At 42.9% G+C, this 19,450-nt stretch overlaps 1 protein-coding gene across 1 annotated transcript in view; it reads left to right on the plus strand.

Annotated features, from left to right (window-relative positions):
• Positions 1-2,357: 2,357 nt before the first annotated feature.
• The window catches only part of LOC126992436 (fat-like cadherin-related tumor suppressor homolog), a 40,475-nt gene continuing 23,382 nt past the window's right edge, over positions 2,358-19,450 (plus strand). The window contains exons 1-14 of the mRNA XM_050851188.1: positions 2,358-2,479; positions 3,307-3,515; positions 4,479-4,623; positions 6,223-6,384; positions 8,455-8,711; positions 8,861-8,995; positions 9,097-9,343; positions 9,467-9,603; positions 9,704-9,824; positions 9,944-10,179; positions 14,711-14,891; positions 15,857-16,054; positions 17,455-17,643; positions 18,274-18,488. Coding sequence (XP_050707145.1) covers positions 3,351-3,515; positions 4,479-4,623; positions 6,223-6,384; positions 8,455-8,711; positions 8,861-8,995; positions 9,097-9,343; positions 9,467-9,603; positions 9,704-9,824; positions 9,944-10,179; positions 14,711-14,891; positions 15,857-16,054; positions 17,455-17,643; positions 18,274-18,488 — 2,388 coding nt within the window. The 5' untranslated portion in view covers positions 2,358-2,479; positions 3,307-3,350. The remainder of the gene's footprint in view (positions 2,480-3,306; positions 3,516-4,478; positions 4,624-6,222; positions 6,385-8,454; positions 8,712-8,860; positions 8,996-9,096; positions 9,344-9,466; positions 9,604-9,703; positions 9,825-9,943; positions 10,180-14,710; positions 14,892-15,856; positions 16,055-17,454; positions 17,644-18,273; positions 18,489-19,450) is intronic.

Raw genomic sequence — 19,450 nt, forward strand, 5'->3', positions numbered from 1 at the left:
ACTCTTGTCTCCCCCCATATACCTACACACAGACATACACTTACATATGCTTACTCTACCTTTACGGTAATATTAGAATGATTGTTTATTTTTCCACTACCATTGCTCCTCGCCAACACTTTACAATTTTACTAATGCACCTGACCCTACACATTAAAGTTGAGTAGTAGTAGTAGTAGTGATATCATTACCAGCAGTTCGCCGAGTCAGATACTCTGTGTTTTATGGCCCTCAGGCGGGGGTGGGAAGTTACTGGGCAGCGGGGCGGGGTTAGCAGGGACCCGGGACGTGAGGGGATGTGCGTGGGTAGCGTTAGGGGGGGGGGGGGGTTAGGGGCTGTTACTGTTTGCCCTCGGTCTTGAAAACTGACCCACCTCCGCCCATCCCGACACGCCTGCCAGAACTCACCACTCCCCTATAAATCACTGACATTTAATCTATTTGACATACTGAGAAAATATATTGGATGATGTACGTACATGGAAAAACTATAACTTGCTCTCTCTTCTCTCTCCCTATCTCTCTCCCCTCTCTACTCTCACTCCCCCTCCCCCTCCTCTACTACTACTACTACTACTACTGCTGCTGCTGCTGCTACTACTACTACTACTACAAGTACTACTACTACTACTACTACTACTACTACTACTACTACTACTACTACTACTACTACTACTACTACTACTACTACTACTACTACTACTACTACTAGTAGTAGTAGTAGTAGTAGTAGTGGTTGTTTACTACTACTACTACTACTAGTAGTAGTAGTAGTAGTAGTAGTAGTAGTAGTAGTAGTAGTAGTAGTAGTAGTAGTAGTAGTAGTAGTAGTAGTAGTAGTAGTAGTAGTAGTACTTGTAGTAGTAGTAGTAGTAGTAGTAGTAGTAGTAGTAGTAGTAGTAGTAGTAGTAGTAGTAGTAGTAGTAGTAGTAGTAGTAGTAGTAGTAGTAGTAGTAGTAGTAGTAGTAGTACTTGTAGTAGTGCATGATCTCTGCATGGATCACCAAATGATGTCACCCACACCATGACATGTAAAAAGGAGGCTTTCTGTATTCGACACGATGAAGTGAGGATCTGACAGCCAGCATGCTCGGGGAGGTATGCCAAGACGTCACTACCGAGCCGGCACTGCTTCCCCTGGACGGCGAACACCTTCGGTACAGGACAGCCAATACCTCACAGGAGGCACGGGTTGATGTAAGTGCCCGCGGATTCTGGGTGCGCGGACAGCGGGCGTTCATGGACATCCGCATATTCGACCCGATGGCTGCCTGTCGCCGTGAGCTGCCCCTGCAAGCCGCCCACCACAGGAACGAGCAGGAGAAGACAAGGGCATACGGTGAAAGAATCCAACATGTTGATCAGGGCAGCTTCACCCCTCTCGTCTTCACCACATCCGGCGGGATGGGTCCCAGGGCCCAATGCTTCTACGCACGCCTCGAGGAACTAATCTCAGAAAAGAAGCATCAGCCAAGGAGCCACGTTGTCGCCTGGATGAGGTGTTGCCTCTCGTTCTCCCAGCTCAGGTCGGCCATCCTATGTCTCAGGGGCACCAGACACTCTGGCCCAAAAGCCACCAACATCTCCAATATGGACTATGAAGCCACAGTGGTGGAGAGTGACATTAGGGTGGGTCGGGAGTGACTTGAGTAGGGAAGGAAAGGGGGATCTAGACGTAATAGATGATAGGTGATTTAGTGTCAGGTAGTATTAGTGATCACAGCATTTATCACACCAGTCAGTCAGCATGAAAATAATTATAAAAGACAGTGAGAGAAATATCAATATGGCATCCTTTAAAGAGTCAAGGCAGTCAGTTACCTTTAAGTTTTCACAAGAGCAGTCAATATGAAAACAGTAATAAAAGATAGCAAGGGGTATACTTCTTCTTCTCAGTGTGGCAGATTTTAAGGAGGCCCAAGACAGTCAGCTATATTCAAGTTTTCATATTGTTCTCTCCCATCTCATCTTGTAAGGCACTGATAGGTGGACAGCATGTAGTATAATAAGCAACACCAGCAAAGCCCTCAAGCAGCCCAGTCAGCCACAAACACCCAGACCTTACCTAGGCATTATAGCAGGAAATGAGCACTATCCTTGTAACATATTACAACATCGCAATGCCTATCATATATCTTACCAAACAGTGCCATACAACCTCACTGTATTTTTATCCTCCTCAGGTTTAATTGCACTCTCTACAAAGCTTACATGGTGGAAAACTCTTCTCAACCTTCTCATCAACCATTGGAACACACTACATTGCACTAGCTATCATACATCATACAAACTCAGTGTCTGTTTATATTCCTCAGGTTTAATCGCACTCTATATGAAGCTTACGTGGAGGAAAATTCATCTCCTTGCCAGCTAGTCATCAACCTGGTGGCCACGGACCTTGATGCCTGGGACCTGGGCAAGCTGCAGTACACCATCCTGCACCAGACTTCAGAGGGAGCCTTCACCGTGGACAAAGAAGGTAGAGAGAGACATTGGTATTCTTAGACAATTTCATTTCTCACATCAACTATTTCCTAAAGGTCAAAGAGGGGATCAATCAGGTTCTAATGAGTGTTTCTTTAGGTTCACGGTACAGAAGAAGGGTCAAACTAACACCGGGGTCATAAAACTACCCCTGGAAATGTGCAAAACTCCGACGAAAGCCTTGTCAAATATGTGAACTTAGGAGACAAAATGTTTAGTAATACGGCCCTTTGAATTTGCTCGTACTATACTTTTGAATTTTAGGTTCCTGCAGTAAGAGATTTCATTTGAAGGTTTGATGTATGAATGTTGTTGTTGATAGTATTAGTAGGAGTAGTAAAAGAAGTTGTAGTCATAGTAGTAACAGTAATGGTAGCAATAAAAGGTTAAGGAGATAAAAAAAAAAAAAATGGAAAATATGCTGCTCTTCCAGTCATATTTTATTGAAGTTTTCCCTGAGACAGCATTACAATAGCTTGTATATTTACCTACATTTTAAACCTCAAGGAACCACATCACTAGAGCATACTGTTGTGAGGCTTTGAATGAAAGATACTCTAAACTTACCCTAACCTAACAAAATGCCGACGATTACCAAACAATTACCATATGTCTTGACTCGGAAAAATCACATATGCGTCCTTATTAACGAGACTCTATGTAACCCGAGATTGGCCTCTCTTTTCGCCACTCGTTACTTTTATCTTTTTTTTTTTTTAGGAGCAGCATTTAGCGGGCTTTTTTGCTACACTTTTCTTCTATGCCCTTCAGCTGCTTCCTCATCTTTGCAATTTATACCATACAAACTTCACCCCTTCTCAGGCAACCTATACACTGAGACACCTCTGGATCGGGAGTCCCTGCCCATGCACAGCCTCAAGGTGTCTGTGATGGACGAGGGGGGCCGGGCCAGCTTCACGGCGGTGCGTGTGACGGTCCGTGACAAGAACGACAACCCACCAGTCTTCATGTTGCCAGAGTATCAGGCGAACATCAACACTGACGTGGCTCCCAGGACAACCATTCTCAAGGTGGGGAACACTGGGCAGGGAGGAGTTAGGCCCCGTTCACACTGTGCCAACTCTGGACCATGACAACCGAGTGACTTTTAGGCCCCGTTCACACTGTGCCGACTCTGGACCATGACAACTGAGTGACTTTTAGGCCCCGCTCACACTGTGCCGACTCTGGACCATGACAACTGAGTGACTTTTAGGCCCCGTTCACACTGTGCCAACTCTGGACCATGACAACTGAGTGACTTTTAGGCCCTACTCACACTGTGCCGACTCAGCATCTGGCGATCGTTCCTAGACCTCTCCATCACAGTTAGAGAGGCCAGTGATGCAGATGAAGGAGTTAATAGTGAAGAATAGTTTGAGAATACATGCAGTGGTTCCAGACTACCCTTACCTAGCTATAGATCTTGTTTGTTATACTTTCTTCATGCTTGCCATCACAGTTTGGGGCCAGTGACGCAGGTGAAGAAGTAAACAGTGGAAAATGCTCTGAGAATACGGGCAGTGGCTCCATATGTTACCCTTACCTAACTACAGATTTCAGTTGTTATACTTTCTCCCTGCCCACCATCACAGTTAGAGAGGCCAGTGACGCAGATGAAGGAGTTAACAGTGAAGAATAGTTTGAGAATACATGCAGTGGTTCCAGATTACCCTTACCTAGCTATAGATCTCGTTTGTTATACTTTCTCCCTGCTCACTTCTTTAGTTAGAGAGGCCAGTGATGGAGGTGAAGGAGTTAATAGTGAAGAATAGTTTGAGAATACATGCAGTGGTTCCAGATTACCCTTACCTAACTACAGATTTCAGTTGTTATACTTTCTCCCTGCCCACCATCACAGTTAGAGAGGCCAGTGACACAGGTGAAGGAGTTAACAGTGAAGAATAGTTTGAGAATACATGCAGTGGTTCCAGATTACCTTTACCTAGCTATGGATCTCGTTTGTTATACTTTCCCCATGCTCACCATCACAGGTCGAGGCCAGTGACGCAGATGAAGGGGCAAACAGTGAAGTGAGGTACCGCATGTATGAAGCCAACAGTTCTGAGGCACTGGAGCTCTTCTTGGTCAACCCCACCACCGGCGAGGTCACTGTGGCACAGACCACCCACAGCCGAGGTAATTCATCCACTTACTCACGGTTATGGGTGAAGAGTCGGAGTTGAGTCACCAGAGTCAAACCTGAGTCTTAATATTTCCCTAACATGTTCATTTTCCATTTCTACTTTCTCAGTCATAATTTTTCTTTGTAACAGTTTGTATGTCAGTCTTCTGAGTCTTATTATTTCTCTAACTTGTTCATTTTCTATCTCCATTTCCTCTGTGTTATCAGTTTCCTTTGTAACATTTAGTATTTCCTGCTGCCTCAAAACATTTCCTCCAACAACCTAAGGACTGTATTTTTATACATTTCAATGCCCAAGCTCACATACTTGACAAGGCTTTCGTAGGATTCCTAGGTGTTTCCATGGATACTAGTGGTAGAATGACGAAGCTTTTATAATGTGGACCTACAAAGCTACTCATTAGAACCTGATTAACCCGTCCGCTGCAATTGGCACGGATTTGGCTTTCACTGGTAGCCTGGTAGCATATACTCCCTGTGGGTAGTAGAGTGTTTGTTTCCCATGTGGTATTGGTATGCTGGATATCCCCTCCCAAGGTGCATGACTTTACATTTTTCTTCATTGAATTGTAGCAGCCACTTTTTGTTCCATTCCTGTAGCTTGGTGATGTCTTCTGGTAGGAAATCTGCAGTCAAGGGGTTACCCTGGTAGCAGCGACGGGCCAAATTTCTGGCTTTATCGTGTAGCAGCGATGGGCCAAATTTGTGCCATGATATAAACCCCCCCAAAATAGATGATACATAAACTGATCACAAATGCGTTGATATATATTATGAAATGGTTTGTGTGAGAGATGATTTTTTCTCAATTTTCTCGCTAAGAGGGACCAATAAGAAACATGATCCCCGCTGCTTCCCGGGTTAATCTTTCTCAGCCTTTGGAAATACCTGATGTGAGAGTCAGAAGTGTATAATACTGATCTGATGCGCCTTACACTTCCTTCTGTCTGCTAATGCTCTGCCAGGCTGTGTCATCTTCGTGCACAAGTACTACATCTACCTCTCCAAAATTACGCATGCTTTTTTTTATATTTTTTACTGATGCCGGTCCGGAGCGTGTCTGGGTTAGGATAGTTATGCCAGCGAGCATTTTCATATCTTCCATTTTTATATCTTGAGCTGTCTTCTTTACTGTAAAGAAAAGTGAGCTTGGATGCACAAGTAAGTAGTGGGCTTTTTTTTTTTTTTTTTTTTTTTTTTTTTTTTGTAATTTAAAAAAAAAATTTCCACAAGTAGCAGTAAACTTTCAATTTTTTGTATCTTTTTGCCATATTTTTCTATCTCCCCCTCCCCCCCTCCCCCTTTTTTTTTATTTATTTATTTATTTATTTATTTTTTTTTTTTTGAGCTGTTTCCTTTACTCTAAAAAGTGTGAGTTTGGATGCACAAGTGATTATCGTATATAGAGAGACTGTTCCATTAGTTCCATGAGTAGCAGTGAACTCCCAAATTTTTGTATCTTTTCTTGACTTTTTTGTTGAGCTGTTTTCTTTACTCTAAAAAGTGTGAGTTTGGATGCACAAGTGATTATCGTATATAGAGAGACTGTTCCATTAGTTCCATAAGTATCAGTGAACTCCCAAATGTTACAGAAAATGAGGTGTACCAGTTTTTCATCCGTGGCGAGGACAGCGGCTCCCCCCAGCACCACTCCGACGTGCCCGTCACCATCTTCCTGCTGCCCCCTCATGAGAACCCCCCGCACTGCGCCAGGAAGTATGCACAGTTCTTCATCAGGGAGGACGCCCCCATCGGTGAGCACCCACAGCTATCAGTAATATGACACACACACACACACACACACACACACACATAAAAAATAAGATAAAATTAAAAAGTCACTGGTAAAATGCATATTATTTAAGAAAATACAAGGAAGGAAACAATATGCAGATCACTTGGCACACACACACACACACACACACACACACACACACACACACACACACACACACACACACACAGGCATTTGATAAGAGACTAATGTGGAAATTAGAAAATAGAGGAGGATTGGGAGAAAAATGACTATGGATGAAAAATTACCTGACAAACAAAGAAATGAGAACCGTGTTGAAAGGTGAGATATCAGAATGGAGAACGGTCACAAGTGACGTTCCACAAGGGTCAGTGTTAGCGAATATTATGTTTTTAATATTTATAGATGATATGCCAGAAAAAGTAAAGAGTTACAAGGGTATGTTTGCAGATGACGCCAAACTGCTTAGAAAAATAAGAGATGAAGATGATGATTGTAATAAACTACAGGAAGATTCCAATGAGGTACATGAATGGAGTAAAAAATGGGAAATGAAGTTCAATGAAAAGAATTGTCACACAATGAAAATGGGCAAGAGTAAAAATAGAGCAAGTGGAGTGTGTAGGATGGGAGGGACAATCATCGATACAGTGAAGGAAGAAAAAGACTTAGGAATTATAATACAAGATACACTAACATTTGAGAAGCACATAAATAAGATATTTGGAGAAACATATATACCGTATTTCCCGCCATATAAGACGCACTGACGTATAAGACACCTATAATTTGGCAAGATATATTTGAAAAAAAAAAAAAAATTTCCCTGAACTTAATGTGTATGCAGTATCACATTTGGCCACCTTACTTACAATTATGACTATGATACCGTATGTTGCTTTGTGCCCTTCTCTGTGTTCAAAGTGTTCCACTGTTTGTTGAAGAATTACAGTGCTCTTACCCCGAGCAGCTGTGACTTTGAAATGGTAAACAAAAGGGTTGGTTGGTAAATTCACTCACTGCACAGTGTGCAGGCGGTAACTTTCATTGTGCTACTGAAGGAACTAATCACACGGGGATGCTACGTTCGATGGGCCATCTTGGTCTTGATCTTGACTTTCAGGGACTGTATACCTACTTTCAAGTAGAAATAGATGTTGATTAACCCCTTAATGACGATGATGCCGCTGGCATCATATAGTTCTATCAGACATGGGCAACGAGCATGACGCCAGCGCTGGAGAGTGAGAAGCTTTCCAAAATTTGAAGGGCGCGTGTAACTATAGGTCTCTGTTGATGCTGAGTGACTAACTGGCACCTCTTTTGTTCTTGCGATGTCCCCCACCACCATTCCGTGCAAAAAATAGTCTACAGTTCCTGCCTACACATCATGGCGTCTGTAGAGCAATTCTGTTCCCTCAGCCGTCCTTTTTTGGCGGAATTCCAGCTAAACGGTCTGTCCAAATAATAATCTGATTTCACAGTTGAATTTTACGGATGATTCTTTACAACTTTTATTCAATGAGATTCATTCCAGAATGAAAAAACTACAAAAATTTACAAAAAATATTTTTCGAGTTTCACTGCAACTTTGGCTCTCCGTAGGCATTAAATTTCCGGGTCAAAGTGGAATGGAAGTGTTGGATAGAAATGATTTAATCGAGACTGAAGGGAGGAGGCAACTAAGAGGACACAGTAAGAAACTGAGAAAGAGGACTTGTTTGAAAGACCTAAAGAAGTTCAGTTTTCCATACAGGAGTGTGAATACATGGAATGGACTTAGCAAAGACGTTGTTGAAGCAAGCAGTGTCCGTAAAATGAAGGAAATTCTGGACAAATATAGAGTGGGAGACAGGACTGACTGAGATTGAGCTCTGGCCATGTATACTACAAATAAGTAAATACAAATAGGTAAATACACACACAGACACATTACAGTACTGGGAAATCATACACTCATTTCCTCAGATAACACATACTAGCACACACATCACAATCTGCACCTCATAACATTCTGGCCCCAGCTAGCCACCTTCTGTATGCTCAAAGTCTTGCCTTGTGTTGGCAGGCAATGTGATCACGTCCCTGTGGATGGCGGGGCCACAGTCAGTGCAGTACCTGATCATGGTGGACGAGGGCATGAAGGCAGCCAGTGAGGAGAGGGAGTCTGGGGAGAGTTCAGGGCCCTTCACCGTGACCTCCACTGGCCTGGTGGTGGTGCACAGGGCCCTGGACCATGAGCGGCGACGCACACATCGCATCAGCGTCACCAACCGTACACTGACCACGCCGCCCACGGTGGACTACATGACCATCTCTGTGGTGGTGAGTTTATGGCAGGAAGCAGCAAGTTTTGGTCTCTTGTCTGTATTGTTGATTAGGGTTTGGATTATGGGCTGAAATTAGGGTCAATGAAAGACGTTTTAATATATTGGTCTTGAACTGATTGGGTCTTGCTCTGGCATGACCAACAGGTGATGGACGTGAATGACTGCCCTCCACGCTTCTCTGAGTCCGGCTACACAGCCCTGGTGGCCGAGAACAGCGAGGTGGGCGCCACCGTCACCATCCTCACGGCCGCTGATGACGATGAAGGAAACCATGGCCAGGTAAATGTTGCCTGTGTCTCCATGTTATTTTCAGTCCATGAAAACATTCTCCAGAATAAATTATTAAATGTCTGCTCTGCTCTCTGCTCTTCCCTCCTCAGATCCAGTACAGCCTCGGCCCCGATGAAAGCGCTGTAGTGAAGTCAACTTTCCGCATTGATCCACACACCGGGACGCTGACCCTGGCGGCCCCGCTGGACCGCGAGACCATGGCCCAGTACTCCTTCACCGTCACTGCCACTGACGGGGGCCCCAAGCCTCTGTCCACCAGCACAAGAGTCACTGTACTGGTCAAGGACTACAACGACAACCCTCCAGTGCTCACCAAAGACACTTACGTCACTGCTGGTGAGGCACTACAAGGGTTTTATAGATAAATGATTGACAGGAAATTGATTTTCTCTGTAATATGTCATTGGCTGTGAAGGTTTTATATATCTACATTGCCAAATTAATTTTGTTTGACGCCAGTGCCTGAGGACACCGCCACGGGCACGGCGGTGGTGGAGCTCAGCGTGACGGACGCCGACGAGTCTGTGGCCGAACTTGACTTCTTCATCACCGGCGGCGACCCTGACGGCCAATTCCTGGTGCACGCCTCAGGGGAGGTGGGTGGGAGGGATGGTGAGACACAACAACAATGGTGACCTGCCAACAACGAAACTGTTCTTTAATGAGAGAGTCACGGTGCTGTGGTCCATATTCCAGGTGTACGTGGCCGGTGAGCTGGACCGGGAGAGGCAGGCCGAGTACACCCTCACCGTCACCGTCACCGACGGGAAGTTTACGGCCAACACGACTGTTACTGTGACAGTCATTGACATCAACGGTTGGTGACAGTATAGCCTTGCCTGAAATGATAATGGATAATGTATGGTAATAGGTCATGAATTAAGTAAGCAGAGTGTCTAGCACTTCTGTGACTCACACTGGTGTGCTTCACGACAGACAACGGTCCGGTGTGCAAGGAGCCAATCTACTGCCAGGAGATCTCTGAGGATGCCACCCCAGGCACCCAGGTGGCCTCTGTTGTGTCCTGGGATGCCGATGAAGGCACTGCTGCCTGGAGCCGCTACATTCTCACCGGGGACAGCGCCCACCACTTCAGTATTGACCAGCTGAATGGCCACGTGGCTACAGCCACCCAGCTGGACAGAGAGGCACGGGACCACTATCACCTCACTGTAAGTATTCACACACACACACACACACAAAAAAAAAAAAAAAAAGAAAAAAAAAAAAAGGGCTATCAGAAAGCTGGAAAGGATACAGAGAGTTGCAACTTAAATGGTCTCAGAACTCTCAAACATGACGTATGAAGACAGATTGAAGGAGATGGACTTGACGACACTGGAACAAAGAAGAGAGAGAGATCTGATCGTGCTGTAGGCTATAGGTTGGTAAATAAGTTTGATGAGGTGGATAGAGATGATATCTTCTTAACTGCGAGAATGCATGGGCAGAGAGGACATAGGGAGAAACTTAATAAAGGAACCTGTTTGAGTGACTTAAAACAATTATAGTTTTCCACATAGAAGTGTTAACACCTGGAACAGTTTGCGGGGAGAAGTGGTGGAGGCGAACAGTGTCCAACAATTGAAGGGAAGGTTGGATAAATGTAGATATGGAGACGGGACTGTTAGAGCTTAGCTCGGGCCTGGTAGACTACAAATAGGTAAATACACACACACACACACACACACACACACACACACACACACACACAGTTTAAAGTTTAAAGAAATTAGTCACCCAGGAGGAGAAAAGAGTCAGGGAGGAGGTATTGGGTGAAATGAAGACCTGGAAAGTGGAGAGTGAGAAAGCAAACGTGAATCTTAGAGAGGTAATCGAGCAACAAATGAAAGAAGATAAGGAAGATGTAGAAAAGGAAGTGGTTAAGGTAATAAAGAAAAATGAAGAACTAGTCAGGGAAGTTGCAGACAAGAAGAAGAGTGTGATAGTATTTGGCTTGAAGGAAAAGACGTTCACATATAAGCCCAAAAGAGATAAAGAGGAATTGAAATCAATTAAGGACCTACTAAAAAATTTAAATGATGACGAGCAACAAAGTATTGAGGAAGAGGTGGAGGAAATCCACAGGATGGGTCCTTACACAGAAGGAAAGACCAGGCCAATAAAAATAAAGTTAAGATCACAGAAGGCGGCTGAGGATATTTTGTACAGAACAACTAAATTAAAGGAAACAGAAGATTGTAAGGATATATACATAAAGAAAAATAGAAATGAAGAAGAAAGAAGGAAATGGAACGAACTACTAGCAGAGGCAAAGGAGAAGAATAATGAAAGATCTGTGGAAGAAAAGGAGATATTTTTTTGGAGAATAGTAGGGGACCGAGTCAGAAAGTGGTACACAAGAGAGAGGATAAAGAAGAACGAAAGTTAGAAAAGATAGATAAGAGTAAATGTTTAAGAGTGATGTATACAAACGTAGATGGATTAATAACTAGTAAATTGGAACTGCAAGATTTCATAAAGGAGAAAGAACCAATTATCGTATGCTTAACGGAAACCAAACTGAACGAAGCTATTAAATTAGAGATAAATAAAAACTATGATATATGGAGGAAAGATAGAATGGGCAAAGGGGGAGGTGGAGTGATGATAATGACAAAAAAGGAGTTAACAGTGAAAGTGGTAGAATACGGTGAAGGTAAAGCTGAAATTGCGAAAGTAAATGTGGAAACCAAAAACAAGGAAAGGTTGACAATTATAACCGCATATGTACCACCCAGAACAAACTCGTGGTGTAAGGAAGAGCACGACACTATGATCAATGACACTATACGGAGTTTAAGCAAAATGCTAAAGGAAGACAAAAAAGTTATGCTAGTTGGTGACTTCAATTGTAAAGAGATTGACTGGGAGACATTCGAGAGTAATAGTGGAGATAACGCATGGGGAGATAGATTCCTAAGATTGATGATGGAGAATCTTATGATACAAAGAGTGAATGAACATACAAGATATAGAAGTGACGATGAACCGGCAAGACTGGACCTAGTACTAACAAAAGGAATATACATCAAGGATGAACTAAGGTATGGATGTCCACTGGGCAAGAGTGATCATGTAACCATAGAGATTGATACAGAAGTGGAGGTTACTAAAGAGGACGAATCCTACAAATCAAACAGGCTAAACTATATTAAGACAGACATGGAAAACCTTCGGAAGTTTTACGAGAAAGTGGAATGGGATGAGTTACTGAGAAAAAATAAAGTACAAGAAAAGTATGATATCTTTATGGAAGCCTATAACACTGGTGTCAAAAAATATGTACCCGTATACAGACCCAAAGTTAAGGGTAGGAAGGACTGGTTTAATGCCAAATGTGCAAACGCAAAAGAAAAAAGGGACAAAGCATGGAAAAGACTAAAAAGAAGGAAGAATCAAAGAAACAAAGAAGACTTCAGAATGGCGAGAAATGAATATGTGAAAATAAGGAAAGAAGAAGAAAAGGATATGAGAAGGATATTGTGGAAAAATGCAAAGAACAGCCCAAGTTGTTTTACAGATTTATAAATGGGAAGACTAAACCGAAAGAAACAATAGAAAGACTGAGAGACGGGAATGTGGAAGTCAATGACCCTAAAGGTATGGCAGAGTTATTAAATAGAAAATTCCAGCAAGTCTTTACCAAAGAAACAATCTTTATTGCGCCACAAGAGAATAAAATAGAAGTTCATATGGAAGAGATTATGGTAAACAAAGAAGAGATCCATAAATTACTGGGAGAACTAGAAGAGGGAAAAGCAGTAGGACCGGATGGAGTTTCTGGGTATATTTTAAAAAAATGTAGAGATGAATTAATTGTTCCAATATACGACATCATTAGATGTTCAGTAGCAACAGGTACGGTGCCCAATGAGTGGAGAAGGGCTGAAGTGGTCCCCATATATAAAAGTGGAAGGAAAGATGAACCTTCAAACTACAGACCCATATCCCTGACAAGTGTTTTGTGCAAAATATGTGAGAAAATAATAAAGAAGCAGTGGACTAAATTTCTAGAAGAGCATAAGTTAATTACCAGCAAACAATATGGATTTCAAAAGGGCCGATCATGTGTTACAAACTTACTCAGTTTTTACTCAAGAGTGACAGACAGAACACAGGAAAGGGATGGATGGGTTGATTGTATTTATCTAGATTTGAAAAAGGCCTTTGACAAAGTTCCACATACAAGACTATTATGGAAACTGGAAAATAAAGGAGGATTGAAAGGAAATATGAAAAAATGGATGGCAAGCTACCTAATGGGAAGGAGATGAGAACTGTGGTCAAGGACATAAAATCAGAATGGAGAAATGTAGAAAGTGGAGTACCACAGGGTTCAGTATTAGCACCGATAATCTTCCTGGTATATGTAAATGACATGGCTGAAGGAGTTAATAGCTACATAAACCTGTTTGCTGATGACACTAAACTACAAAAACATATAAGAAACAAAGAAGATTGTGAAATATTGCAAGAAGACCTATACAAAATTTGGAAATGGAGTATGGATTGGGAGATGGAATTTAATGTGAAAAAATGTCATGTTATGGAAATGGGTAAAAGTGAAACAAGACCAATCTGGATATACAAAATGGGAAATGGTGAAACATTAAAAAAAGTGCATGAAGAGAGAGATCTGGGAGTAGTGATGAGGGATGATAATCAACCAGAGAGTCATATAAATCGGATCTTTAGAGACACATATAACTTGGTGAGAAATATTGGAGTAGCATTTAGCTACATGGACAAGGACATGATGAGAAGGCTAATCACTACCATGATTAGACCAAAATTAGAATATGCAGAGGTAGTGTGGTCCCCCCATAAGAAGAAGCATATAAAGAAACTAGAAAGAATACAGAGGATGGCATCAAAAATGGTCCCAGAGTTGGAGGGATTAATATACGAGGAAAGATTAAAGGAAATGAACTTAACAACACTGGAACAAAGAAGAGAAAGGGGAGACCTAATCCAAATTTATAAATTATTAAACAAAATAGATGAAGTAGACAATGAAGAACTGCTACTAACAGAAGGAAACATAAGCAGAAATACAAGAGGACACAGTAAAAAATTGAGAAAGGGGAGATGCTTGAGAGACACAAAGAAGTATAGCTTCCCGCAAAGAAATGTAGAGGTTTGGAACAGTCTGAGCGAGGATACAGTATCAGCGAGGAGTGTGCAAAGCTTTAAAGATAGGTTGGATAAATGCAGACACGGAGACGGGACCACACGAGCATAATGCCCAGGCCCTGTAAAACTACAACTAGGTAAATACAACTAGGTAAATACACACACACACACACACACACACACACACACACACACACACACACACACACACACACACACACACATAGCAAGAAATTGAGAAAGGAGACTTGTTTGAAAGACATAAAGAAGTACAGTTTTCCATACTGAAGTGTGAATATATATATGAAAGGGACTAAACAAAGACATTGTTGAAGCGGGCAGTGTCCAAAAAATGAAGGAGACGTTGGACAAATATAGATTGGGAGACAGGACTATCCGAGCTTGGGTTCAGGCCCTGTACACTACAAATAGGTAAATACACACACAAACACACACTGGCCTTTCATGGCTCAGTAATAATAGTAATAACAATATTAATACTAGTTGTAGCCAGGTTAGGGTAATGGTGCCTATGATGAGTCCAAAACTCTGGGTGTGACTGTCCAGGTTGTGGTGGAGGACTGGGAGCACAAGGCCTGGCAGTGTGAGGTGGTGGTGGAGGTCCTGGTGACGGACACCAACGACAACCCCCCGTCCTTCTCCCTGGCCACCCACGCCGCCACCCTGCTGGAGGACGCGCCCATCAACACCGTCGTCCTCAAGATGTCTGCCACGGACCCTGACCTCGGTAAAGGCTTTGTTGTGGCAGGGGATTAGGTCTGGGTGATTTTTTTTTTTTTTTTAACATCTAGGGAGGCAGCTCAGGGGCACAAATCTCACTCCCTTTTTCCTTGCTGTTCATGCCCCTCACAAAAGACACGGGTATTAGGGATTTTATGCTGTTCTGTGAGGCCCATGATCAGTAATGTGTGATAATGATAATGAGAATAATAATGATCATAATAATTAGACTCATAGCACTCGGAGAGTGCACACCTCCGCCAAAGATCATCTTGAAAATTGGTATGGGCATCAACTGTGACCTTATGCATCATATGGAAGCATTTGTTTCGAAATTTGATGAAATTCTTTTTTTTTTTTAAACTCTGACCTAGGCAAACTTTTTGAGGTCAAAGGTCAAGGTCAAGGCCATGCAAGGTGCATCATATGGAAGCATTTGTTTTGAAATTTGATATTTTTTTTTCTTTTGGAAACTGACCTTGAGCAAACTTTTTGAGGTCAAGGTCAAAGGTCAAGATCAAGGCCGTTCAAGGTGCGTCTTTCCATGCGCTAAAATATGAACCAAGTCTGAAGTCTGTGATGAGGAGAACTGAAGTTATGGCCAAAAATATGTAAATCTGACGTTTTGTGCGACCTTGACCTTGACCTTTGACATAAAGAAATTAATGGGTTCTATTCTGGATGGACACGAAGCTTCCCTGAAAAATTGGTTGAAATATCCACAAAATTGTGCACAGGAGACTGTAACCTTGACCATGACCTTTGACAAAAAATTTAATGGTTTCTATTCTGGATGGACACGAAACTTCCCTGAAAAATTGGTTGAGATATCCACAAAATTGTGTACAGGAGACTGCTCACAAACAAACAAACAAATAAACATACCGACCGGACTGAAAGCATAACCTCCTCCCAACTTCGTTGGCGGAGGTAATAATAATAATAAGAAGAACGTCTCCTCTGTACCCCCAGGCATCAATCAACGGCTGCTGTACAACTTTGTGGACTCAGCGGAGGGCCACTTCACCATTGACGAGATGGAGGGTGTGGTCAGCCTGGCCCGGCCCCTGGACCGTGAGACAAGGGACTCCTACAGCCTGACAGTGCGCGCCGTGGACCAGGGAAGCCCACCGCTGTCATCCACCACGCAGCTCATCGTCACAGTCTCAGGTTTGTGACATGCCGCTGCCCTGCACTGCCCTCCCAAAGTGTCTTGTGGGGCATAAGTAGGTACCAGTGGAGGAGCATGGGCCATTAGAGACACACTTATTACAAAAATCTGTCATGCACAAACTAGTACCCAAAAACAGAACAAATCTATCAAAAAATACCAAAAAGTTTAGGATATTTTTTTTTTTTTTTGTCTCTAACCCTGTAGCTGCGGGGATCATGTTTCTTATAGGCCGCTCTAAGCAAAATAAAGAGAAAAAATCATCACTCATGCAAATCATTATATTATATATATCAACCCATTTGTGATCAGTTTATGCATCCTCTATTTTTGGGGTTTATATCAAGGCAAAAATTTGGCCCGTCGCTGGTACGCGGTAAACCATAAGCTTGGCCCGTCGCTGCTACCGAGCTAATGGAGCATGCGTCTACATTGGTTCTCATGTCCTGAGCCTTGCTAGTTTAAGACAAGAGTGGATTCCAACAGAGGATCAGATTTATGCTGAAATCCATGTTTTATATTACCCAATTTACTCAAACAGGTTTTCCTAATCATCATCATCATCATCATTTCGTTTAAAGTCCGTTTTCACTCTTCATGAGTGGTTGGGCGGTTTATGGCTCATAAATCAAGCCATTTTCAGTTTTTGGCGCAAGATTTTCTGGGTGCATGCCCTTGCACACCCAACCACTTATTTTAAATGGTGGCCCAAGCCTTTGCCTGAACGAAACAGGCAAACCCTACAAGGCAGCAGGAGCAGGGGGCTATGAAGTTTACCACCCGCTATTTCACCCGTAGCTGGAACTGGATGGCCATTGACTCTAATAAACATGAGTTCATCTGCCCTTAGAATGGTCTTGATTTTAATCCACCTGGGGGTCCAGCACACCCTCCTCCCTGGTCCAAAACAAAACCAGCGGGGTTGCCGGTTTAGCCGCTGACTACCCGACCCTGTGGCTGGTTGTACTGTGTTACATGTTACCAGTAGCAGAGCACTACCTTAACTGCCCTGACCAGACAGACAGATTTTCCTAATGGTAGTCTCTATCCATAAGTCACGATTGAGAAGATATGTTTAAAGGAACCATTCCAACATGCCCTCGTTAGATTGACCATTGAGTCCTCACAAAATAAAGTGTCCTGCCAACAGTAATCAACAGTAATCAGAGTTTACTTGCATGAAAAAAAATAGTTGCTTTGATGTTTAAAAATTTCAAGGAATAATTCATTCTTCAAACTTAGTCTCACTGATATCATTTGGAAGGCCAAGTTTATTTGTATTTTAGATAATGAGTCCATCCTCCATATATTTTTGAGCCTCTGTCCCGTATATCTGCATTATGATCTCTTCTTGTACGAGAATGCTTCAAAGCAAGGCTGTGAGCTCCGTCCCCCACAGATGTGAATGATAATGCTCCTGAGTTTGTGAGGAAACTCCACGAAACTTCCGTGGCAGAGAACACGGCCGTGGGGACAGAAGTCCTGCGGGTCATGGCCACCTCAAGGGACATCGGCATCAATGCAGAAATCTCTTACTCCCTTCAGCACACCACGCTGGAGGAGTACCTGCACATCCACCCGAAGACTGGTACACTTGTGATCAACACCCTTTTTTTTTTTTTTTTTTTTTTTTTTTTTTTTTTTTTTTCAGAGTCCAAATCATTCTGCAATATATATATATATATATATATATATATATATATATATATATATATATATATATATATATATATATATATATATATATATATATATATATATATATATATATATATATATATATATATATATATATATATATATATATATATATATATATATATATATATATATCAGTAGGTTGTTATAGTTCAACTCAGCCATGAAGTCAGTTTGGGCAGGGTGTTCGGGGAGTTCCCTGGCCATAGCATCAAATCTTATTTACTGTATACTGAATACTTGATACACAATTTCAAATAGTATGTAGATAACACACGAGGGAGGGAGTGATGTATTTGGGATGATGCGGCAGCGCTGTGAAGAGGTTCGGGCCCCACCCAGACTGACTTCATACTGGTGTCAGACGATAGTTTGATTTCACCGCTGAAAATTGAATTAGTCTCTTTGGCTGGTGTGTGTGTGTGTGTGTGTGTGTGTGTGTGTGTGTGTGTGTGTGTGTGTGTGTGTGTGTGTGTGTTCTAATTCCCTGCAAGTCCCTCATGACCCACCACTGCCACAGGTGTGATAAGCATTGGCGCCGAGGTGGACTTTGAGCGCGTACAGCAGGTGGTGGCGACAGTAGTGGCCACAGACGGGGGTGTGCCGCCTCTGTCCGCCACGGCCTTGGTCAACCTAACAATCACTGATGTGAATGACAACTCCCCGGTGTTCACGCTGCCCACCTACACCGCCACAGTCAGGGAAGACGCTCTGCAAGGCGCCAGCGTGGTGCAGGTAAGCAAGTGCCTCCTTCGTCTCATCTGACCTCCATGCACTCCCTTTCTTCCCTCCACCACACACCCTGTACCCAACATCCTCCTCAGTTACCCTAGTCACTAAATCCTTAACTGCTAAACAGGTCTGGGAGGAGGTAATACAGTGAAAGAAAGGCTGTTGCAGAGTGTACCAGTGAGCAGGATGAAAGAATGCATATGCTGCTTGAGGAGATAAGTGAACCCAGATGTCTTTACTTGCTGCTGGTGTCACTAAGCTTATGCAGAGTAGTGAAGGTGGGAATCAAAAGCATCCTTTCTGTGTGTGCCGGATGATACTGAGGAACATGACACACCTGGTGCAGCGCTTCACTTGATGGTGGCATTAGTCACCAACACTTTTTTTTTTCTATTTCTTTTTTTACATCTTCGCCTGTGGCGCCAGTAGGCTTGTTTTTGGAGGGGCCTGATGGTATGGCCCAGCCCGTTGTGGCGCAGGCCAGTGTTTATAGTGGCGCCATCTTGCATTGGCTCATGCTGCCCTCCTAGAATCTAAAGTCCGGGTTGATAGGTGGTCTTTTGGACAGCATGTGGGTAGTTTTAAGCCACTCGGCGGCGGCTGAAAAATCTCAGCTTGGTGGCACCGGGCGGGGATTGAACTCACGTCCTCCTGAACGCGGCGCCGTCACACTGTCAACTCACCACTGCCTCTTAGGAGTTCCAGAATAGTTTATTTTTTCCTTCCTTCTTCTTTTTCCTTCTTTCTTCTTTTTCCTTTTTCTTTTCTTCTTCATTTTCTTCATCTTCCTCTTCTTCTTCTTCTTTTTCTTTTTCTTTTTCTGTTTCCTCTTTTTCTTCTTTTACTTCTTTTGCTTCTCCTTTCATATTCTTCTTTTTTCTCCCTCTCCTCCTCCTTCCTCTTCCTCTACCTCCTTTTCCTTTTTCTCCTCATTTTCTCAAGTACATTCATATCCACAACTTTTC

This window comes from Eriocheir sinensis, unplaced genomic scaffold (assembly GCF_024679095.1).
Source record: "Eriocheir sinensis breed Jianghai 21 unplaced genomic scaffold, ASM2467909v1 Scaffold462, whole genome shotgun sequence".
In the NCBI taxonomy this organism is placed as follows: Eukaryota; Metazoa; Arthropoda; class Malacostraca; order Decapoda; family Varunidae; genus Eriocheir; species Eriocheir sinensis.